Genomic DNA, 18,516 nt, shown 5'->3' with positions numbered 1-18,516 from the left:
CTAATCACTACATTCACATCAACACTACTGTGGAATAATTGAAATTATTTTAATAATTGCCTCTTGGTTATACAGTGCTATCTGTTTTTTGTCTCCATTTCCTTCTTGTTGTCATATATAGTTGCTAACAGGATGTTAATAATCACTTTTGTGGGTATTTGCAGAGTTTCTATCATATTACTATCTTGACTCATGAATGGGGCCATTAGGTACTACCACAATATAAATAATTAACAATGATAAATAACAGAGCAACTTGTAGTGACCCTCTATGTATAGCAATAGAGATATTAATATTATTTGTTTACTTTGTGCATAAAATCAGAACTTGGTCTCCTTTTTTCTCATTTGTTTGGATTAGCCCACATAATGGCAATCTTTATCAGTTAACATATGGTGAGTTCTTCCTTAAAACATGGATGGTTTAAAAAATGTTTTGGTATTTGTGCAATACCAAAAATAGGATAGGAAATCTGCTTAGCTTTGAGTAAAGAGCCAGGAATTTTCCTGACAAATAATGAATAGTGTGTAATACCAAAAAGGTGGACCATTCATAGAGGCTTTAGCACAGTGCTCCAGCATGGCGTGCAAAGGAGAGAAGAGCCAACAGTATCATCCACAGAAGCTGAGACACTGCTGCACCCGTTTCGTATCCTCCGCTTTAGAAAACCGCTCTGTCTGTCTGACTCTAGATAACAAACGTAAAGCCGAGAATGCCACTAACCAGGTGCTCTGCTGCCGTCCGAGCTTCCAGGTGGGAGCTAGTCAAAGAAGTGAGGAAAAGAAATAAAGGCCAACTAGACACAGTCTGATAAGTCAAAAGAACTGAAACTGAACTTTATTATTTTTTAAAAAGTATCCTACAATAATGGCTCAGAATACTACCACAAAGGATAGGGACAAGGCAGTGCTCTGGGCTATGACTGTAGATTACTCTAGTATATATATTTGTAAGAGCTTAAGAAATGTTGAAACAGGACAGTTCAACATTTCTTAAGCAAATATTTCAGAATTTTAACACTTTATAGATCTTTCATATTATAGCAGGATTTATCAAATGCAATGTAGTCACATAAGTCTTGCATAAATACAAATATCAATACTTTACCTTGAATATTTTATATGATATAAATTCTGCCTTACCTTTAAAAAAAATCTCCAGATCATTATGTGACCTGGAGTCTTTCTTTTTCTTTCTCTTTGTAAGAGTTTTTAAATATATATATATATATATATTTTTTATATATATATTTGCTATCATACATCAAAGTATATATGAATCCCATCATTTCTGTTATATTTTCTGCAGACATGGTCTGAAACAAAATCACCAACAACTAAATCAAAAGCTTCCTGGTTAACATAGGAAAGTCAAAGAGGATCTTTTCCTCTTTTTGCATTTCAATTCTAAGGGGTTTTTTTAAACTTATAAGGATTCTTCATAAACTAGAGGTCCACAGATCATTTAAAGCAGTCTTCATAAGCAAATTTACATACTTTGACATGCTTTTGTGACGCAGTTAGTATCAAAATCCAGTAGTATTTCTACAGAACCATATGACTTTCTGCGATGCAGATATACATTTCATTTCTAAAAAGCCACAGTTGTTCTTCTACATCTGCTCTCATCAAATCCCCAGGATTCATTCATAAAACTGCTGTTCCAAGTGCTGATGCTGTTCTCCCCACTGTGGATTAAGATGTGCACACAATCTGGTGACATCACCATGTGGAAGATTGATAGGTAAGAAAATACCCTCCCCAAATCCTCAGATAGTCTTTTCTATCTCTAAATGATTCATTTCACCCGAGGGTGCGAAGCAATGGTGACATTTCTCTGTGCAGGCTAAGGGTCTTCTTCCATCAATGGAATTTCTAGAGAAAAAAAAAAAGTAACTATTGATTACTGATTGTAACTTCCCTTTATACTTGCAGAGTATTATTAACAGTTCTGCAAGTATATAAAAGGACGTTGCAAAAATCTAAATAATACATGCTGTTTCCCATTCTAGACCCATTTTTGCTATAAGGCCTACATGAAATTAACCTACTAAAAGTACCTGTATTTCCCAAACAAGTTAAGCCCACAAAAACCTCAATATAAAACATCCTTTCTACTACATTAGTCACCGAATCAGCATTCACAGAGTATCCAGAAACTTTAACCGTCATGACAATTTCTCCCTCCTCCTTCTAGCTGCGTTCTTCACCTCACGATGCCATTAAAAATTAGCCCCAACCCTATGATGCAGGAGGACTTCCTCCATCCAGAGCTTCACCCACATTGAGTTTAGGACATTAGGCTCCAGCCCTGCTACTGATAAATGACGCAGCTATTCATGCGCCTAGTGACTCCCCATGACCCTTGACAGCAGGACTAAAGCCTTTTAAATGTTTCCAGGCAAAGCTACCTTGTTTCCTTAGTGTGCTGAGGAGCACATCATAGGGCTCTGTTAGTACTGAATGAAGTGGTATCAATACATGCTCATGTTTGATTTAAATGTAAATGATAATACATGACAATCGCCCTTCGAAAATATGATCTTGTGAGCTCGTCCCCCTTGTATTGCAACTCCCACGTCCAAGGCTTAGCGGGTAACGAAATGCAGACGTGCCTTAGACTCTGAACAGCTTCCTCTGCTGTACGTGCAGACATGATGAGCTTGTTAATGAAGGCTACTAATTTTGGCCAAGTATGAAAGCATGATTTTCTTTGTGCTTGAAGGAGCAAATCCCCCTCTTTGCTGTGAAAGTCAGCAGGGAGCTCCCTACCCATGGGGAGCCAAATCCTTGCACCGCAGCTAGCAAGGGGACATCACAGACATGAAGCAGTATGAGCACTGAGTAACATGACCGACTAGTAAGTTTTTTAAAATGGTCACATTAAGGTACGGACTTTGTAAAAACACAAAGAAAGTTAGAGCGGGTCAGTTGTGTCTATCCCTGCTCTGAAAGGACAGACAAGTGGCTCCTATTTATCAACAGGACTCATGCAGCTACGCAGCACTCACCGTCGGCGATATCAACCCGCGGGCTTGTGGATGCAGCCTCCCCGGCGGTGCTGTGGGCTACGTCCGATCTACCTGCAGCTGGAAGCGCACCCGCCTGGCATGCTGGGGGTGAGTACAAACTTTGGAGGAGTTCAGAGGAGCCCGATACACTACCACAGGTCTCAAATTGACTGGGCAGCGGGTCTGTGATCCTGGGGCCGGGATAAGCTGGCGGATTCTGATCTTCTGCCTGCAAAACGTGCCCCTGGTCTGTTGTGGCTGAGTATCCAGGTGCTAGAGCGTTCAAGCCACTGCTCACAGCTTCGTCGTAGGAAGGCAGCATGACAGGAACACCATCCACCACCACAAAGTCAGGGTCACTCGCGGAGCCCTCCTGGTGGCCTCTGCGTCAAACACAGACCCATCATCAGAGAGAGCTGGGACATGGCAGCAGCGCCTTGAGGCAGCCGCTGGACCGAAGCCAACGCAACACTTTCTAAACAAGCAAAGTGGAGCTACTGGGGCAACAACATTTGCAGGAAGGTTTGCTTCGTGGGTTTGCAAAAATCTGTTCAAATTGACAGTCAGGTGGAATTTGTTTTGAGTGGATAAATAAAAGCAGTAAGGTGAAGCATGGTTTAGAGAAGGGAAGGAAAACATGTGCATGGAAGAGATAAGGAGCATCATTTGCCGATCCATGCACATGGATGTAAGATCAAGGAGCTAGTTCAGCAGTTAGAAGCGAGTGAAACCCTGGAAAGATGTGTACTGGAGCACAAGGGATAAAGTGCTAACAGCACATGTGAACAGGCACTGAGCTGACTGTTACTGGATGAGAGGGCTTTGGCAGTCAGATTTGTGGCCTCCTTAAGTCTTACCTTCAAAGGACGAATGCCTCCTTAAACAATACTAGACAGGTTTTTTTAAAAAACAAAACGTTTCTATTATGTTAGGAAGGTCTGTTAAACCCTAAAGAATCTATTTAGTAGCATATTAAATCACAACAGAGTCCTAGCAGGAAGGAATTGGTCCTATATATTTTCAGGAGATGAGGACACCTGAAAAGAGGAGGATAGAAAACCAGTAAATAAACTGGTTTCAATAAACTAGACCAGTACAGGCTATGAAGCTATCTCTGGCGCAACCCATTATCCTAAAGATCTTCCTTGTTATGCATGTATATGTATGTTCCCCATATACTGTATATGTGTACGTATACCTATATGTATATAAACTTATTTATATAATCCATACACATTTATGTACACATTTATGCACACATTTATGTACACATTAAGATCACCAAGCCCTTTCTGCTGCGTTGGCATAGGGACATATTTGCAGACTTACAGCTTTTTCATTTCTCCTTTTTGCACATGGCAAAACGGAGACATATGAGAAAAGGAAAGAGCAAGAGCAAACACACAAGCAAGAGCAAACACACAGTTGAGGCGACTAGCAAACTGAGCACAAACTGCGAACTAGGAACAAGTCTAAACCCATATACAGTACTAGCTCACTCTGTAGCTTTACCTAAAGCCCAGCGTGCCTGCCTTTGTTTTTCCAGTTGTAAAATAATAATACCTACCTACCTGTCTCATGAGGAGGTAGGTATGACAATCGATGACAAATGATCATAATTGTACAGTATTTTATGGAAATAAAGTCAGATGTAGGAGGTCTCTATGAATCATGACAAAAATAATACTCATGAAGGGAAAACATCCTCAGGCAGTTGTGCTGAATTTTGATATAAATTTGTCCATACAGAAAAACAAATTCTTTCTTAAAACTTACATTACTAAGTCCACAGCAGTTAAAAAAAAGAATTCCCTTACCTTAGCACCTGAAAAATCAGTATTTTAAAATACTGTCAGATATTTTTACATGCAAAAGCAGCAATTCCCCGTGTTAGAGCTATAATTAGTCCCACAGTGAATCTGCCCAACTTTGCCCCTTATCTTCCTTGCAGAAAGGACTGCTGTGGGTTTCCAGGGGTGCCCTTCCATACTGGTAGTAGTTCGGAGACTTCTGTTCAGCACACAAGCAGAAGGTTCATGTGCCCTTCTGTTTCCTCAGCAAGGAGTATTGCACGTGAAAACTCAATCAAGGTCCTCAACCTTCAGAAAGGAAAACAGTACAAACCTTGGAAGGAAATGTGTCTTAAATTTGGTCTGGAACATCCTGGCTAAAATAACCAGCAGAAGTACTAATAAGACACTGGTAGCAGTAAATGCCACTATTTTCCATGTAGTCAGGAGGGTCTCCTGTGTATTTGGCCAGGTTTGTTCTGTAACAGAATGGCAACACAAGAGTAGTGTTTGATTATTACTGTTGTCATTTTGCATTAATACTTCAACAATATTCAGAAGTGCCAGTTAGGACACGAGATCTTGTAACATATGTTGTATAAGCACACATGAATCAATTCCCAGATACTAAAAGCAACCCTACCCGCAAGCTGCCACAAGGGGCTGGACCTTACTTTTTTGCCATCGCTTTTTTTATACATGCAATCATGAGTTTATTGTATTTACATACACACCCAAATCCAGAAGACATTTACAAATGCATTTGAAGAGCTAACTATTGAAATGGCTTAGGATCATTCAGTCTCGGGAGTAAGATATACTATATTTAATGGCATCTTAAAACGAAACGTTTGTCATTACTGACCGACAAATTTACTTCAAGAATTGTAATTACAAGGGGATTATAAGTGGAGTAGAAGCAACGGCAGGACTGCCCCTTCACCTGTTTTGACACAGTACACTTGGTAGGAGGGGAACCACTCTCCGTACTGGCAGGTGATGTATTTGTAGTCGTTGGTGAGGGTGTAGCCAGGATCGCAGTAAAACTCGACCACGGTGCCATGGTTGTACCGCTCACACGGCCGCGGGTGGCAAATGTAATCTCCGTGACTCACCATCGGAGGCAGGGGGCACACTTGGCCAGACACAGAAACAGAAAAGGAGAAAAAAAAAAGTTAACGCCGGCGACCGCTGACGAGCTTCAGCGTTAGGGTCTCAGGGTGCCACAACACCCGGCGGGCTGAAATACCCGGGCGCTGGGCGGGAGACGGCTGCTGCCGGGGGCCGGGCACAGGGCATCCCTGCGGCTGGCCGGGCGCCCCAGCCGGCCGGCTCCTGGCTCTCGCCCGCGCCGCTATTACATTCCTAAACGCTTCTGGTTAAAAATAAGTAAGTTCGCTGTTAAGTTGTGCTGCGAGAGCTGGGCCTGTTCATCCTGGAGAAGAGAAGATTGAGAGGCGATCTCATCAACGTGTACAAGTATCTGAAGGGGGAGTGTCAAGAGGATGGGGCCAGACTCTTCTCCGTGGTGCCCAGCAACAGGACAAGAGGCAACGGGCAGAAACTGAACCACAGGAAGTTCCACCTGAACCTGAGGAAAAACTTCTTCACTGTGAGGGTGACAGAGCACTGGAACAGGTTGCCCAGAGAGGTAGTGGAGTCTCCTTCCCTGGAGATATTCAAAACCCGTCTGGATGTGATCCTGGGCAATATGCTCTAGAGGTCCCTGCTTGAGCAGGGAGGTTGGACTAGCTGATCTCCAGAGGTCCCTTCCAACCTCAACCATTCTGTGATTCTGAGAGATGCCCTACACCCACTATTGCTCAAGCAGTTGCAGGCTGCCTCGCTGAAACCTTCTCAAGTTGGGCTGAGGCGCTACTCAAGGGCATTATTTTGCCCGTGTGGTTTCCGTGGGAGGACTGGGGACGCAAGGCGCCGCGGCCGAGCCTGCGCTAACCAAGGGCAGGGGCTTGCGTAATGCTGTGTAAACAAGGCACGATTACAATATAAGCACGTGAAGCATGTTGTAGGCACTGAGGAAGAAACTGCAGACAAAGCAGTGCCCTCTCACACCGCCGGGTGCGGGAACGAACCGGAGAACTGAGGGAGCCACCTCTAGGAAACAGCAGTGGGTAACACTGGTTGAAAGCAGTACTTTGATAAAAGAGGAGACTTCTTTACTAAATAAGTATTTGTTGGTCAATTATTTTCATTCCCAGCACAGAGGGGGAAAAAAAAAACCAGCGTAATCATTTCTAAAATGGCTACATACTGGCCTGAAAAGGGCTTAAGTTAGCTAAGTGGGTGGTTTTATTTCCCTTCTGAGTAACTAACTGGATCGGTGCCCCATCTACAGACTCTTCCCATTGCTTCATGCCTCCCGCATGCAGCAAGGACCTACTGCATTGATTTAAATAATGAAAATGCCATTTCTCTGAAGAAGAGCCTTCCCAGGAATTACAATTCAGCTGCTTCTCTCTGTGAATCTGGTTACATGAATAATGCATTTCATAAAAAAATACCCAACAAGACATTAAATGAATCTTCAAGAGCGGCTGATTACAATGTGCAGCAATGACTGTTCCCCATCCCCTGGAGACATGCTTTTGTTTGCATTTTCACTGGCAAGGCTTAATAATAACTTGAAATCACAGAAAGTAATTCACAGAAAAATTCACATCCTCAATACTCTGCATACTTTCCAGAGTCTCTAGACGCAAGAGAAAGAGGAATGCTTTTCTGGGAAGTCAACTCAAGATTGAAAACAATTCTTTTCAAGAAGAGGGCAAAGGCGTGACACTGAAATAGCAGCAAAGATATCTTCTGTCCCTATCAGAGATAATTCCTCTCTTAAAAAGAAACAAAATCAGTGAAAGCAACAATTCTGGCCTATCACCAGGAAAACTGCTATATTGCTATTATCTACATTTATAGCATGCGAACAAAGGAAGACAGCAATCTAAATTCAGCTTCTTTGCAGCTGATTTTGGCGAGCTACGACAGGCTGCAAGAGCCGGGCAGATGCACGCTACCTTTCTAGCAACAAGCAAAATACGGCACAACTTATCACAGAGATCAGCCGCTCAGAGCAGCACACCTCTCATCTCCAGCGATGCCACCTGCTGCCTCTCCTGCCACACAAAACCCCTAACTTATTAATGCCATTAAGGGCCAAAGCAATCTTCTGAATAGAAAAGCCTCAGTGTTGGTCTCCCAGCAATGTGGATCTGCTCAGGAATGACACATTTCCAATCAGATTAAAGATCAGATACATTGTGGGTACAACCCAGATATGGAGCTGGCAGCCTATTTACAAATGGGAGACACATTTTATAAAACCTGAAAATAAGAGCATTAATCTTAGCGTAGAATATGTCCCTAATGCTAAAAACGGGTGCCACCTCTTCTACTGACACCCTCCATATTTAAAGGGAAACGATCATGTTTAGTGCTGCCTGAAAGCTTTTGCAAGCATTGCTTTAAAGCTCTGTAGGGCACTAGGCACAAGTTAGAAGTATTAATGAAACGGAGAAGTTTTAAATGCTTTTATCTGACAACAGCTCTTTTATTAAACACTTGCTAATGAACAGCAGATGCAATGGAGCAGGTTTGTTAATGAGAGAGTTGAGCTCAATTGAAACAGTGCTCTGCTCTTATGCCAGAATCAGGGGTATCACTCACCTGGGGTATCTCACCACCTCCTGTGAATTTTATGTTAATCCTGTTTAAGGAATCCTCACCATTTGCATGGGAAAACTGGCTACTAGGTCCCTTTGCAAGCTCCGTGATTAACAATCACAAAGCCCTCTGTTCAGAGCCTTTTTTTCCTAATGAAATCAAATGGGTTACATCCCAAACAGCCAAATATGAGCTTGTTTTGAGCACCGCACAGTTGGTCGCATGCCCTGTTCCTTTTGCAACCCGCTTCATTTCCACGATCATCCTGGCCCAATATCCTTTAAAGTCAGTGGAAGGACAGCCGTTAAGTGGCCTTAGTTCAGATCCCAGAAAAGCGAGATGATTGGAAGCAAGTCTGGAGGGCTGCAGAGCACTCTTGGCTCCCAAAAGATGGAAGGTTTTTAGACGAGGGGCAGTCATCTTACAGGGTCAGATCCCCTACTGCTGATATTTGCTTAGCATTAGGTGGCTATTCCAGTTCTCTGCAGCTGTGTAGATCTGTGTTTCTGCTGCTTCTCAAGAATGCTAGATACCAGTGTAAGACCCTAGTTATACAGATTAAAGGAATATGCCAGATCAAATATGGCCTAAAACTCAGCTAGCAAACCTGAGACCACTGCAGTTTCTCCGAGGAAGTTAAATCTCAAGCATCCCCAGTGATTATCCCTTACTGCATTTGGAAATTACAGACCACGGACCTCAGGCCAACGCATCGAACTCACAGAATGGAAATAACCACAAACTGATTAAAGTAAAAGCGTGTCTGACAAGTACATTTTCACTGTCAAAGCCAACAGCGATATGAACAATAAATAAACATAGAGACAAGTGAATTCTACTTCAGAGTTTTCTTGCAGCTTAAAAAAATTTAGGTGCTGTTCTCAAACATGACACTACCTCTTTAATGCCAACAGATTTCACTGTCATCTTCACGTCATAAAGCTTTTGAGACTTTAACACGCTAATTACCACATCCAGCATGGGTAATCCAATAGTATCTTCTGACAGCTAACATTAAAGGACCATATGCATGTATCCTTAACTTTGGAGCCTGTCAGAGGGATGGACACAAGTCACATAATGCCTGCTAGTGATTTTGCAGCATGTGACCCTGGACCTCAGAATCAGCCTTTCTAGAGCAATTGGCCACTGACTGTAAAGGATTTATTGTTACTGTGGGGGATTTGCAGGAACTTTATAGCTCAGCATTTTCAGTTGAAAAGCTGAATCATTAATCAAAAAGAAAGAACAAATGTGTTTATATGGCAAATAAATCCCTCCTAGGATGCTCAAGACTACTGTTACTCAAGGAAGCTGAAGGGAGGAATTCTTGATTTGATTTGAGGGCCTTCCCCTACTGCTCATTCGAGCAGTTGCAGCTAAGGCCTCTCACGTGAGATAGATAGCCATGGGCTTTTGACTTTGACTGATTTTAATGAAAGACTAGTGCTTGCAGGAAGAGCTTGGAGTAGAGGGCCCATGTCAGGCTAACAGGAGATTTTTATAACAAAAGATGACAGGATATGTCCCACCTTAAAGCGTGCTACATCCAGGGCCACCCTTCCACGCAGTGCCCTGAGGTGCCAAGCCCCGAGCTTTGCTTCAGGAGCTGCAGCTGCAGCCACAACCCAGGGCTGCATCAGCCTTGGCCAAAACAGTTATTGTGGCTTTGCCAGCAACCTGATCACACCAATGTCCATGCATGCCTGTAATTCATTTACACATTACTAAATCAGCAGAGCATTTTGCCTTGTTTTTGAATGGCAGGGGAAGTGGAGGAGAAACGAGGGTTCCTTAGCTTTCAGAAAGCTTAAAGACTCCTTTGTGGTACCAAAATATCAGTGAATAAAAACAAGCCACAACTGCGTCTATCCCCGGCAGACAGCCCACGCACGAGAGGAAGAAACGGGCTTTACCCTGCAATGTCCCCTACCCCGCCGTGGTCAAGCAGCTGCTTAACCTCTGCCTGGCAGGTGCTGCAGTAACTCTGCACTGCTGACACGGAAACGGTAGGAAGGAACGGAAAGTTTTGGCATTAGCATATTCTCAATTAGCATTTAGGGCACTGAATAAAGATGTCACGGCTCTTCTCAAAAGACAGCGGTAGAGGGATAAAAGCAGATTTGCAGATATGTCCAGTGTTCAAAAATGCAATTTTAGCCAATCAATCCGTTTGGCTTCTGGCTACTGGGTTTACTCTTTGTCAAAGTAGGCATGAGGTAAACTATTCAGGTTTTGCCCAGCTTTTGCAAATGAGAAAAACAATAAAAGCAAAAACGTCTTGAAATATAGGGCACTTAAAAATAAGTGGTAGGAAATACGCAAGAAGCTTAGTTTCCACCTTTGAATTTTTGCAAAATTTGTTTTTTCTCTAGCCACGAGTCTGCCTTTCATGTAAGACACTCATTTCTAGGTTAGCTGGGCTAGCAGAAAAAGCCAGAGCAACGTGGTTTTCTGCTTGACACAGGGATGGAGAGTATCAGCAACATTTGCACTTAATCAAAAATAAAGCTTCTTCTTAACACAGTGTGAATAGCTCTTTATTATGCAAAGGGTGAAATAAGATTAAGATGCAATTTTATAAGAATGGCACGGGTGAAAATTGCAGTTCACAGTGTGCAGGGAAAACACTCGGGTCTGTCTCTAGACAGTAATCGCCGAGGTTTAGAAAGCGCAGGCATGCCTACAGTGGACACGTCATCTGGTCTGTGCACAAACCAGAGGAGAACAAGAACCTTCCTGACCCTCATCCGTCATCCTTGTGCATATCACCACACCGATTCACACCAGGAAACTGGACACCTGTAATCTGCCTGCTGCAAGTCTTTGCTACGGCCCCAGTCTCCCTGCACACAAGAAAGGCAAAGCCCTCCAGGTCAGGTCACTGTTTGGTGCCACCACAGCACATCTCTCCTTCACGCCCCAGGTGGAGAAGACGACAACAGAAAACCCGAGGGAATTTCTCTTTTCTTCCAAATTCACCGCCTAATCAGAATTACTTTTCTTGCCATGGAAACACACAGGAGTCCTCAGTCTTCATACTGCTTCTCTACCTGGCTGTGGTGTACACAGCTGGGAGAGATGTACCCAGCTGCAGTGCTCTGGACGTCCTCAGCTCCCCACACATGATAAACGAGGACAAGTTACTCAATAAAGGCTCTCTAGCGCTCCAAAGCACAAACTCTTACTTCTCTGGAAAGGGCATTCAGGGATCCATACATTAATATTTCTCCTCTCTCATTCCACAACTTTTCAGCCTGAACACTGCACCTCCCGTGCCTCTCATCCGTGCCCTCCGTGTCGTCAAGGGGCCAGCTGGCCAGCTGCTAACGCTCTTTCTGGCCACTGGACGGGAGGGCACAGTTGAGAGCTAGAATTATTTTTCACAGAATGGCATTTTTATGTCAGAATGGCTATAATCCATAATTCAGTTCCAGCATATTGCGTATGGATGTTCAGCTCCATTCCGACCAATGTTTAATTCAACCCATCATTCACTGCAGGAGAACCCAGCAGCAAATTCCCCCGCAGGCTTGACTCTTCCCCCTCAGGATGGCCTAGTCCTCACCTGAGGCTTTGCTGGCCGACTTCAAGGTCCTCAAGAAGGATCCTTTTCCATACAGTACCTTCCTACCAACACATACAAGTGTATGTAGGATTTTAAAAATCATTTTTTATGGTAACATAAAAAATAAAGAGACTATGCTTTTGCCTTTTCCTGCTTCTTTATGAATACTGTGCAAAATCTGTTCTGTTCTAATATTACAACACAAAAATTACCACTAAATTGTCCAGTACTGTTTGCAGGACAGAAGAAACACTGTTGGACTCAACCAGTCCACACCCAGTTAAGAAGAAATTAAGAGGTTTGTGAAATGACGGACGTAGCAAACTCACTTGCTTTAAAATAAACCCTGTTAAAACATCTCAGTCTAGAACAGCTGCTAAACAACAATTTATTTCTAATTAGACTCTTCTGAAATGTAAGTAGAACAGGAAACTTTATGAGAGTAACTCTACGTTTATCATGAATATCAATTTACTAATGATACACTTCTATGACAAATGCTGCCAGCCTTGTGAATTGAGTGAGTACACATTGCAGCTGTACTGGAACAAGTCAGAAAAACCTTGTGTCCACTGAATTTGTGTTTTGAAAGTGAAGATATCCTTTGAGGAATTTTCCTGATTATTCCCACAACCGACCAACAACAATAGTAATACCAGAATCAAAACAACAGTGGAAACAACTAAGTGTCCACTGGTATGTAACGTAATTACTATTAAGCCTGATAGCAGACATGACTTAAAGTAACAAAAGTACAGGATGATTATTTTGAACTCTGAAGTTGCCAGCAAATGTTATTGGTTTTATTCCTTGAAAGCCTACAGCAAGAATTATTCAAAATACTGTGGTTTTGGCCAATAATTTCCAAGTTCTTTTCAATCTCCAGTTACTTAACCTTCACGATGCCATCTACATTTTTTTCTTCCGAAGAAACACCTAATAGTTAAGTAACTTCTCCTAGACCATTCAGCAAGTCAGTGGCAGCTTGGAACAGAACCCGGGTCTCACGACCCCAAGCTGCTCCCGCTAGCCCCGAGACAAACTTGCCCTAATTTTGTATCAGCTGCAACAGCACCGTAAGCCGTTCAGTGTTCACAGCGAGAAGCACTTTTCACCTTGCAGAAAGTGTGAAACAAATTGAATAATTAAGTTTTTAAGGAAAATCTGCTTCTTTTTTGTAGCTCTGACAAACGCCATCTTGCTGAAAATTGCTATCACTGACACTAGCTGTATGAGCCTAAATGAGACATTATAAAACTAGTTCCAAGCCTATTTTAATAATAGCTTACCATTAGCTAATTCTTAAAGGGAAACAAAAGGTGATTTGCAATCATTTATCCTGCACAGAGCTCCCTTGTTCCCGGAGGAGGTACAAATTACCGAGTCGGAGTCGGTTTTGCAGTTCCACCCAGCTGAATTCCCACAGACGTTTCCGACTGATATTCACAGTCATCCTCCACAAAGCTGCCATTAGCAGCACAACAACCTCTGAAATGCTGATCTTAATGCCAAAAGCTGTAGTTTCAAATGCACTTCGCCATACATATACACAATGAAACACATCCCAAGTGATCTTCCTCCCGTAAATAATAAGTTTAAAAGTTACTTAAACTACAGAATTGGATTATGAGCGTGCGACAGCGCAGAGCTAGGAGCTCTTTTAGCAACGGGACCCGCATTTATCTTTAAGGAAATATCTCTGCTCATTACTCACATGGGAGTGCTGGAGCACTGCAGTCGCAGCTACAGCAGATACCATTTTAGCTTTCTTCATCTCTCTGTCCTAGGTTTGCCTCCTCCTTTTCTCATGAACGGTTGACTTTATAATCAGTGACGGTCCCTTTATGTCTTTGAGAACTAGACACTGAATAGTCGGCTTAATTTCTGAGGCCCAAGATCTTTTAGGTGTGAACGTGGAGCCAACTGCTTGCAATTATTTGTATACCAGTTCCATACCATTAAGACATCTTATTGCCTGGACTGCAGCTGCAGTCAGGAACTGCGCGCCAACATCCAAATGTTATCGGCTGCATTCAGAAGGAAATAGTGACAAATGCCTAGGCTGGATTCCCATTTAAAAAATCATGACTTTGCTTGGCTAGTGGCAAGACCATTGCAGGAAGCCTTTTCTACCCAGGCCAGTGTTTTCTGCTATGTGCGACAGATATCATAAACGAGGCCTGTTGTATATTGACTGCTGATGGGGATGCTTACGAGCTGACAGCATTCATTTAGTTTAATTGCGGCCTGCACAGATACCTACCAGGAAGCGATCAGAGAGCTTTAAAATAGGTCAACCCTTGGGTATTTGAGAGCAGAACTGGAAGAGGATAGAGGAAAACAGGTCAAACAAAATGCAGTGTTTAAAAGTACAACTGCAGTGGAGGAAGGAGGGCGAGCTGTTGGGAAGTTGTCTAAGGAAAGCAGACAGAGGAGAGCACCTGCCAGGAGGTCTGCAGAAGCCACAGCTTCACTGTGAGCTGGCCCTTGGGGGGCCGTTTTATTATTGTCACCCTCTCTTTCCTCTTTGTTTATAAGGAACAATCCCTGGAGCTTTAGAAGTCTGTCTGGGTGTCACCTACACCCATCATCTCGGACAGACAGACGGAAGGGATGCCAAATCCAGGCCTTGCGGGGATAGAAGAGCTGTGTCGTAGGACTTAGCTGAAGGCTGAGGAAATTAAACTATACCACCTGCGAGAAGGGAAAACACAAGGTCCCGTTCCAGTGGACTGCTACTAGAAAAAAAAAAAAGGAAAAAACGGCAGCTGATCGTAGCACCATAATGCCACAAAACCAACCGACCAGACCAGCATGCTCTTCCTCTCAGAGGAGCCATGCCAGATAAAACTAAAGATTAATATTATAGAACAGCCCTTGGGAGGAAGTTTTGTCTGCTTTCCCCCAACTAATCCTCAGCCTACTTAGAACACTGTGGGTAAAACACCCATGCATCTGGCAGCTGACATGAAACTTTAGGGCAGAAATTATGGCTCCATAAACGAGTTTGGATGTCTGGCTGATTTTGGAAATGCTAAGGAATTTCTGAAAGGTTCACAGGTGATAGAGCAGGTTTTAAAGCAATGATTTACGTGGACAGTCCTGTGCATCAAGCAGAACGCACAAAAGAAACAGATTACAAGCTGCTGCATTTCTTGAAAAACTATGAACAGGGCAAATGCATCTATTTCAGTCACAGCAAAGATCAAAGAAGATTTCTGCAACGCAAAAAAGGAGCATTCACTCAGAAACGTAATAGTATTATTTATCTTCCTCAAATAGTGTCTTCTAATTGCAGACTGTTCTTCAAACCTTCCATCCCCGATAACGAGAGCTGTAAAATGACCACTTTTGTACATCATTCTGTCTGGCAATCTTTTCTCGCTTTCTTTCCATTTCATCTTACAATACATCTGCTGGAATTAAGTGGTTGGATGATTATTAAGCCGCATGTCCACAGTACAATATAACTTGTCTGCCTAGCAGTTCAGGTAGCCGTTCTCATTCTGAATCCATTTCTTTTCCATGCCTCTTCATTTGCAGGCTGAGGTATACGCATGATTTTCAGCGTTCTCCAACAGCACAGAAACTCAGACAGTCCCTACGAGCAGCTCTCTGAAGTGTTCAGCTTGCACCCTGGTACAGGTTGGCAGGCCATACGTGCCATTTCTGCAGTCTCAGGTGATGAGTGAATTAACTACCTATGGGGCAAAAACCTTCAGAGTTCCTGAGCGACCTTTTTTAAAGAAAATTCTCCTTTTAAACTACTTCATCCCACCTGCAAAGACTCTCAGTCACCCCAGGGTAAAAGACTAACCGTCCTACAGGGTAAAAGACTATTCCATCCTTTGGCCATCAAGGTAAAGGTGTCACCAAGGTAAAGGTATTGCCAAAGTAAAGGTGTTTACAGCTATTCCTGGCTGCTCCTATTTTAGGATTTACTGTTGATGATCATTTCTAAGGCATATTGTTCTAGGCAGTAGGCACAGTCTGAAACGCCACTCTCATCAGCTATTAAAAACAAGGCTATTGGTCAGTCTTCTGTTAACGTTAACTCACGTTAACTTGGATGACCCGTTTGCTATCTTGTGGTGTTTTTTCTCTCTCCTGCATGCATACTGAACAGCTATAAACATAGAGCAGCCTCGTGGCGTAGACCTCTCCTGATTTTTTTTCATACTCTGGTGTTTCGCAACTTGCTTATACTGCTGCCCTCGGGTGCCTCTGCAGGATTTTGACTGCTGGAGAGCTGATGCATCAACATTATGTGACCTGAGGATATGCATCAGTGTGTCATGCTGGAATTTCTCTAAAGCCTCCTCAATGTCAACAAAGAAACACAGAGAGGGAAATCCGTTTGTGTAAAGCACAATATCCCAGGCTTAGGATTGCCTACTTTATTCTGACTCCTGAATGTAAACTGATTGCAGACAGACTTTATCTTTTTTCTAAGTGTATGTTCCATCAAGATTTTAAAATATTTCAAGGGTGTGATTTATCAAATTTAGAGCTCAGTGCTGATCACAGTCTTTGGGCTTAGTAATTTTTATATAGCAGCAACGATTTTGAAGCTGTCCTTCAAAGTACCCTGCAACTGGTTAGAAAGTTTCAACCGCTATGTTTTGAAATACTAAGTGGCTATAGCATTTCAACTGCAGTATCACCCTGCTCCAGCGCTCTTTAATGCTTTTTACTTCCCAGGCTCCATGCCGTAAATTATCAGACCTTCTCTTTCAGTATCTGTCTTCAGGTTTATGAGAATAATCATTTTAAAGCTCTACCCGGTATTCTTGCCTGTCTTTCCAGAATATAATTGCATTTGTTGCACGTTTTGCTATTTTTCTCATATCACTAAAATCATCATTCGTTAGAAATTTCCTGGTGTTCTAGCTAGGTAGTTGGGTTCACTTGCACTTTTTCTGACGCTGTTGTGCCACGTTCTGTATTCCTTCCTTCTCCTATCTTTCTCTGTTAGGGTCTATTAATTTCAGGAACCCATCGGTAATCACTGGTTGCTTAGCGTTATGTCTTTTCACCTCTGATCACACGGTGGTGGTTGTATTTACTACAGTTCTCAAATTCCTTCCGTTCTCTTCTATGTTTTTTCCTCTCCTACTCATTGAAGCTCCCCTTTGAAATGTATTCCTCATGCGTGTTTCATTTTTGCTTCGAATCCACTCATAAGAACTTGTAAGGCTATTTTCATACGCTTTCAAGCTGAATTCTCCGCTGCTTCGAGCATCTAGAACTCCCTTGAGAACTGTGCGGGCACCGCGACACTTCGCACTCCTCGCGGCCCCACTCCTGCGTCCGCCCGGGACGACGCGGAAACCGGCCGATTCCGGGTAGCAGGACGGTGTCTGTTTGCAAATCCAATCAACCTGTTTTCCCTTTCACTCTTACATACTAAGCCAGGAATCCCCAGTCACACCATCCATACAGCTGCGTCATATTCTCAAAGTCTCTCAGCTTTGCCTGGATTTTCTTTTTCTTTTTTCTTTTCATTTTCTTAAAAGAGCTATTCCCTACACTGTCTCGGCAGTCTCCCAGAGGACATAAGAGATTAAAATAACGAGTCCTGACAGTAAGGTGCGTAATCATTCATATACAGCCACGTTCCCAAAGTACTAATGGCTAGACTTTTTTTTTAAAATTTCCCAAAATCCGGTGTAATGTCTTTGATCACCTTAAAGTAGCACGTCATAAACATTTTGTAGTGCTGGATGGTAGCCTGCTGTCCATCTCATTTCAGACTTCTACACTAGTATGTTTTCGAGTATTTATTCTCCTCTCTGACTCTTCCAATCTTTTTGAAAGCCATCTGACTTTACAGGCAGTTATTATACCCCAGGTGGCAGGTTTTTTTTTTTTTTAATCTTTTGCATATCTGATTTTACAGAAGGCACCTACTAACTCACAATACCTTCTATGGATGGATCATTAATCCCAAATTGTTACTTTAAAAATAATATGCACACATAAATCAACATTTTCCTTAGATCTTTACATACCATTCTTGGAAATGTCTAAAAATGGTCAACATAAAAAGAAAGAAGTTCAAAAAAGTTCTGCATTCCATTAAAAAAAGGATATTAAGGAAGTTAAAGATGTAAATCAAGGAATTAAAGGAGAAGAAAATTCAATGTTAAGGTGCTTCCGCTTATCCTCGAAGTGATTGTAAGAATTTCCAATATCGGTAAAACAACACAACTTCCTCTAAGCTTATTCTCAGAAATATCTGAACCATTTCCGCTGAAACATCCCAAATGATTCAGCTCAAGGCAGACACTCAAAAATCAATCTGAATGTTTTAAATTTGGCAAAGGCACAAGCATGTAAGAGGATCTCGTAACAGTAAATACTCAGCAATCTGAACTCGAGACATCCTTATCTGCCTGAGCTGTAACAACTTCCCTGATCAGCTCGAAGCAGCTGCTTCTGCGAAGCAACTGCATAACGCTGCAATGCT

At 42.6% G+C, this 18,516-nt stretch overlaps 1 protein-coding gene across 1 annotated transcript in view; it reads right to left on the bottom strand.

The window, feature by feature from the left end:
• Positions 1 to 809: 809 nt before the first annotated feature.
• Positions 810 to 18,516, bottom strand: part of SUSD4 (sushi domain containing 4) — a 74,566-nt gene continuing 56,859 nt past the window's right edge. Inside the window, exons 5-8 of the mRNA XM_068936519.1 lie at positions 5,745 to 5,936; positions 5,136 to 5,280; positions 3,012 to 3,394; positions 810 to 1,875 (exon numbers count right to left, since the gene is read on the bottom strand). Coding sequence (XP_068792620.1) covers positions 1,847 to 1,875; positions 3,012 to 3,394; positions 5,136 to 5,280; positions 5,745 to 5,936 — 749 coding nt within the window. The 3' untranslated portion in view covers positions 810 to 1,846. The remainder of the gene's footprint in view (positions 1,876 to 3,011; positions 3,395 to 5,135; positions 5,281 to 5,744; positions 5,937 to 18,516) is intronic.

Source organism: Struthio camelus, chromosome 3 (genome assembly GCF_040807025.1).
Source record: "Struthio camelus isolate bStrCam1 chromosome 3, bStrCam1.hap1, whole genome shotgun sequence".
Classification (NCBI taxonomy): Eukaryota; Metazoa; Chordata; class Aves; order Struthioniformes; family Struthionidae; genus Struthio; species Struthio camelus.
This window is presented reverse-complemented; position numbering and strand designations above follow the sequence as displayed.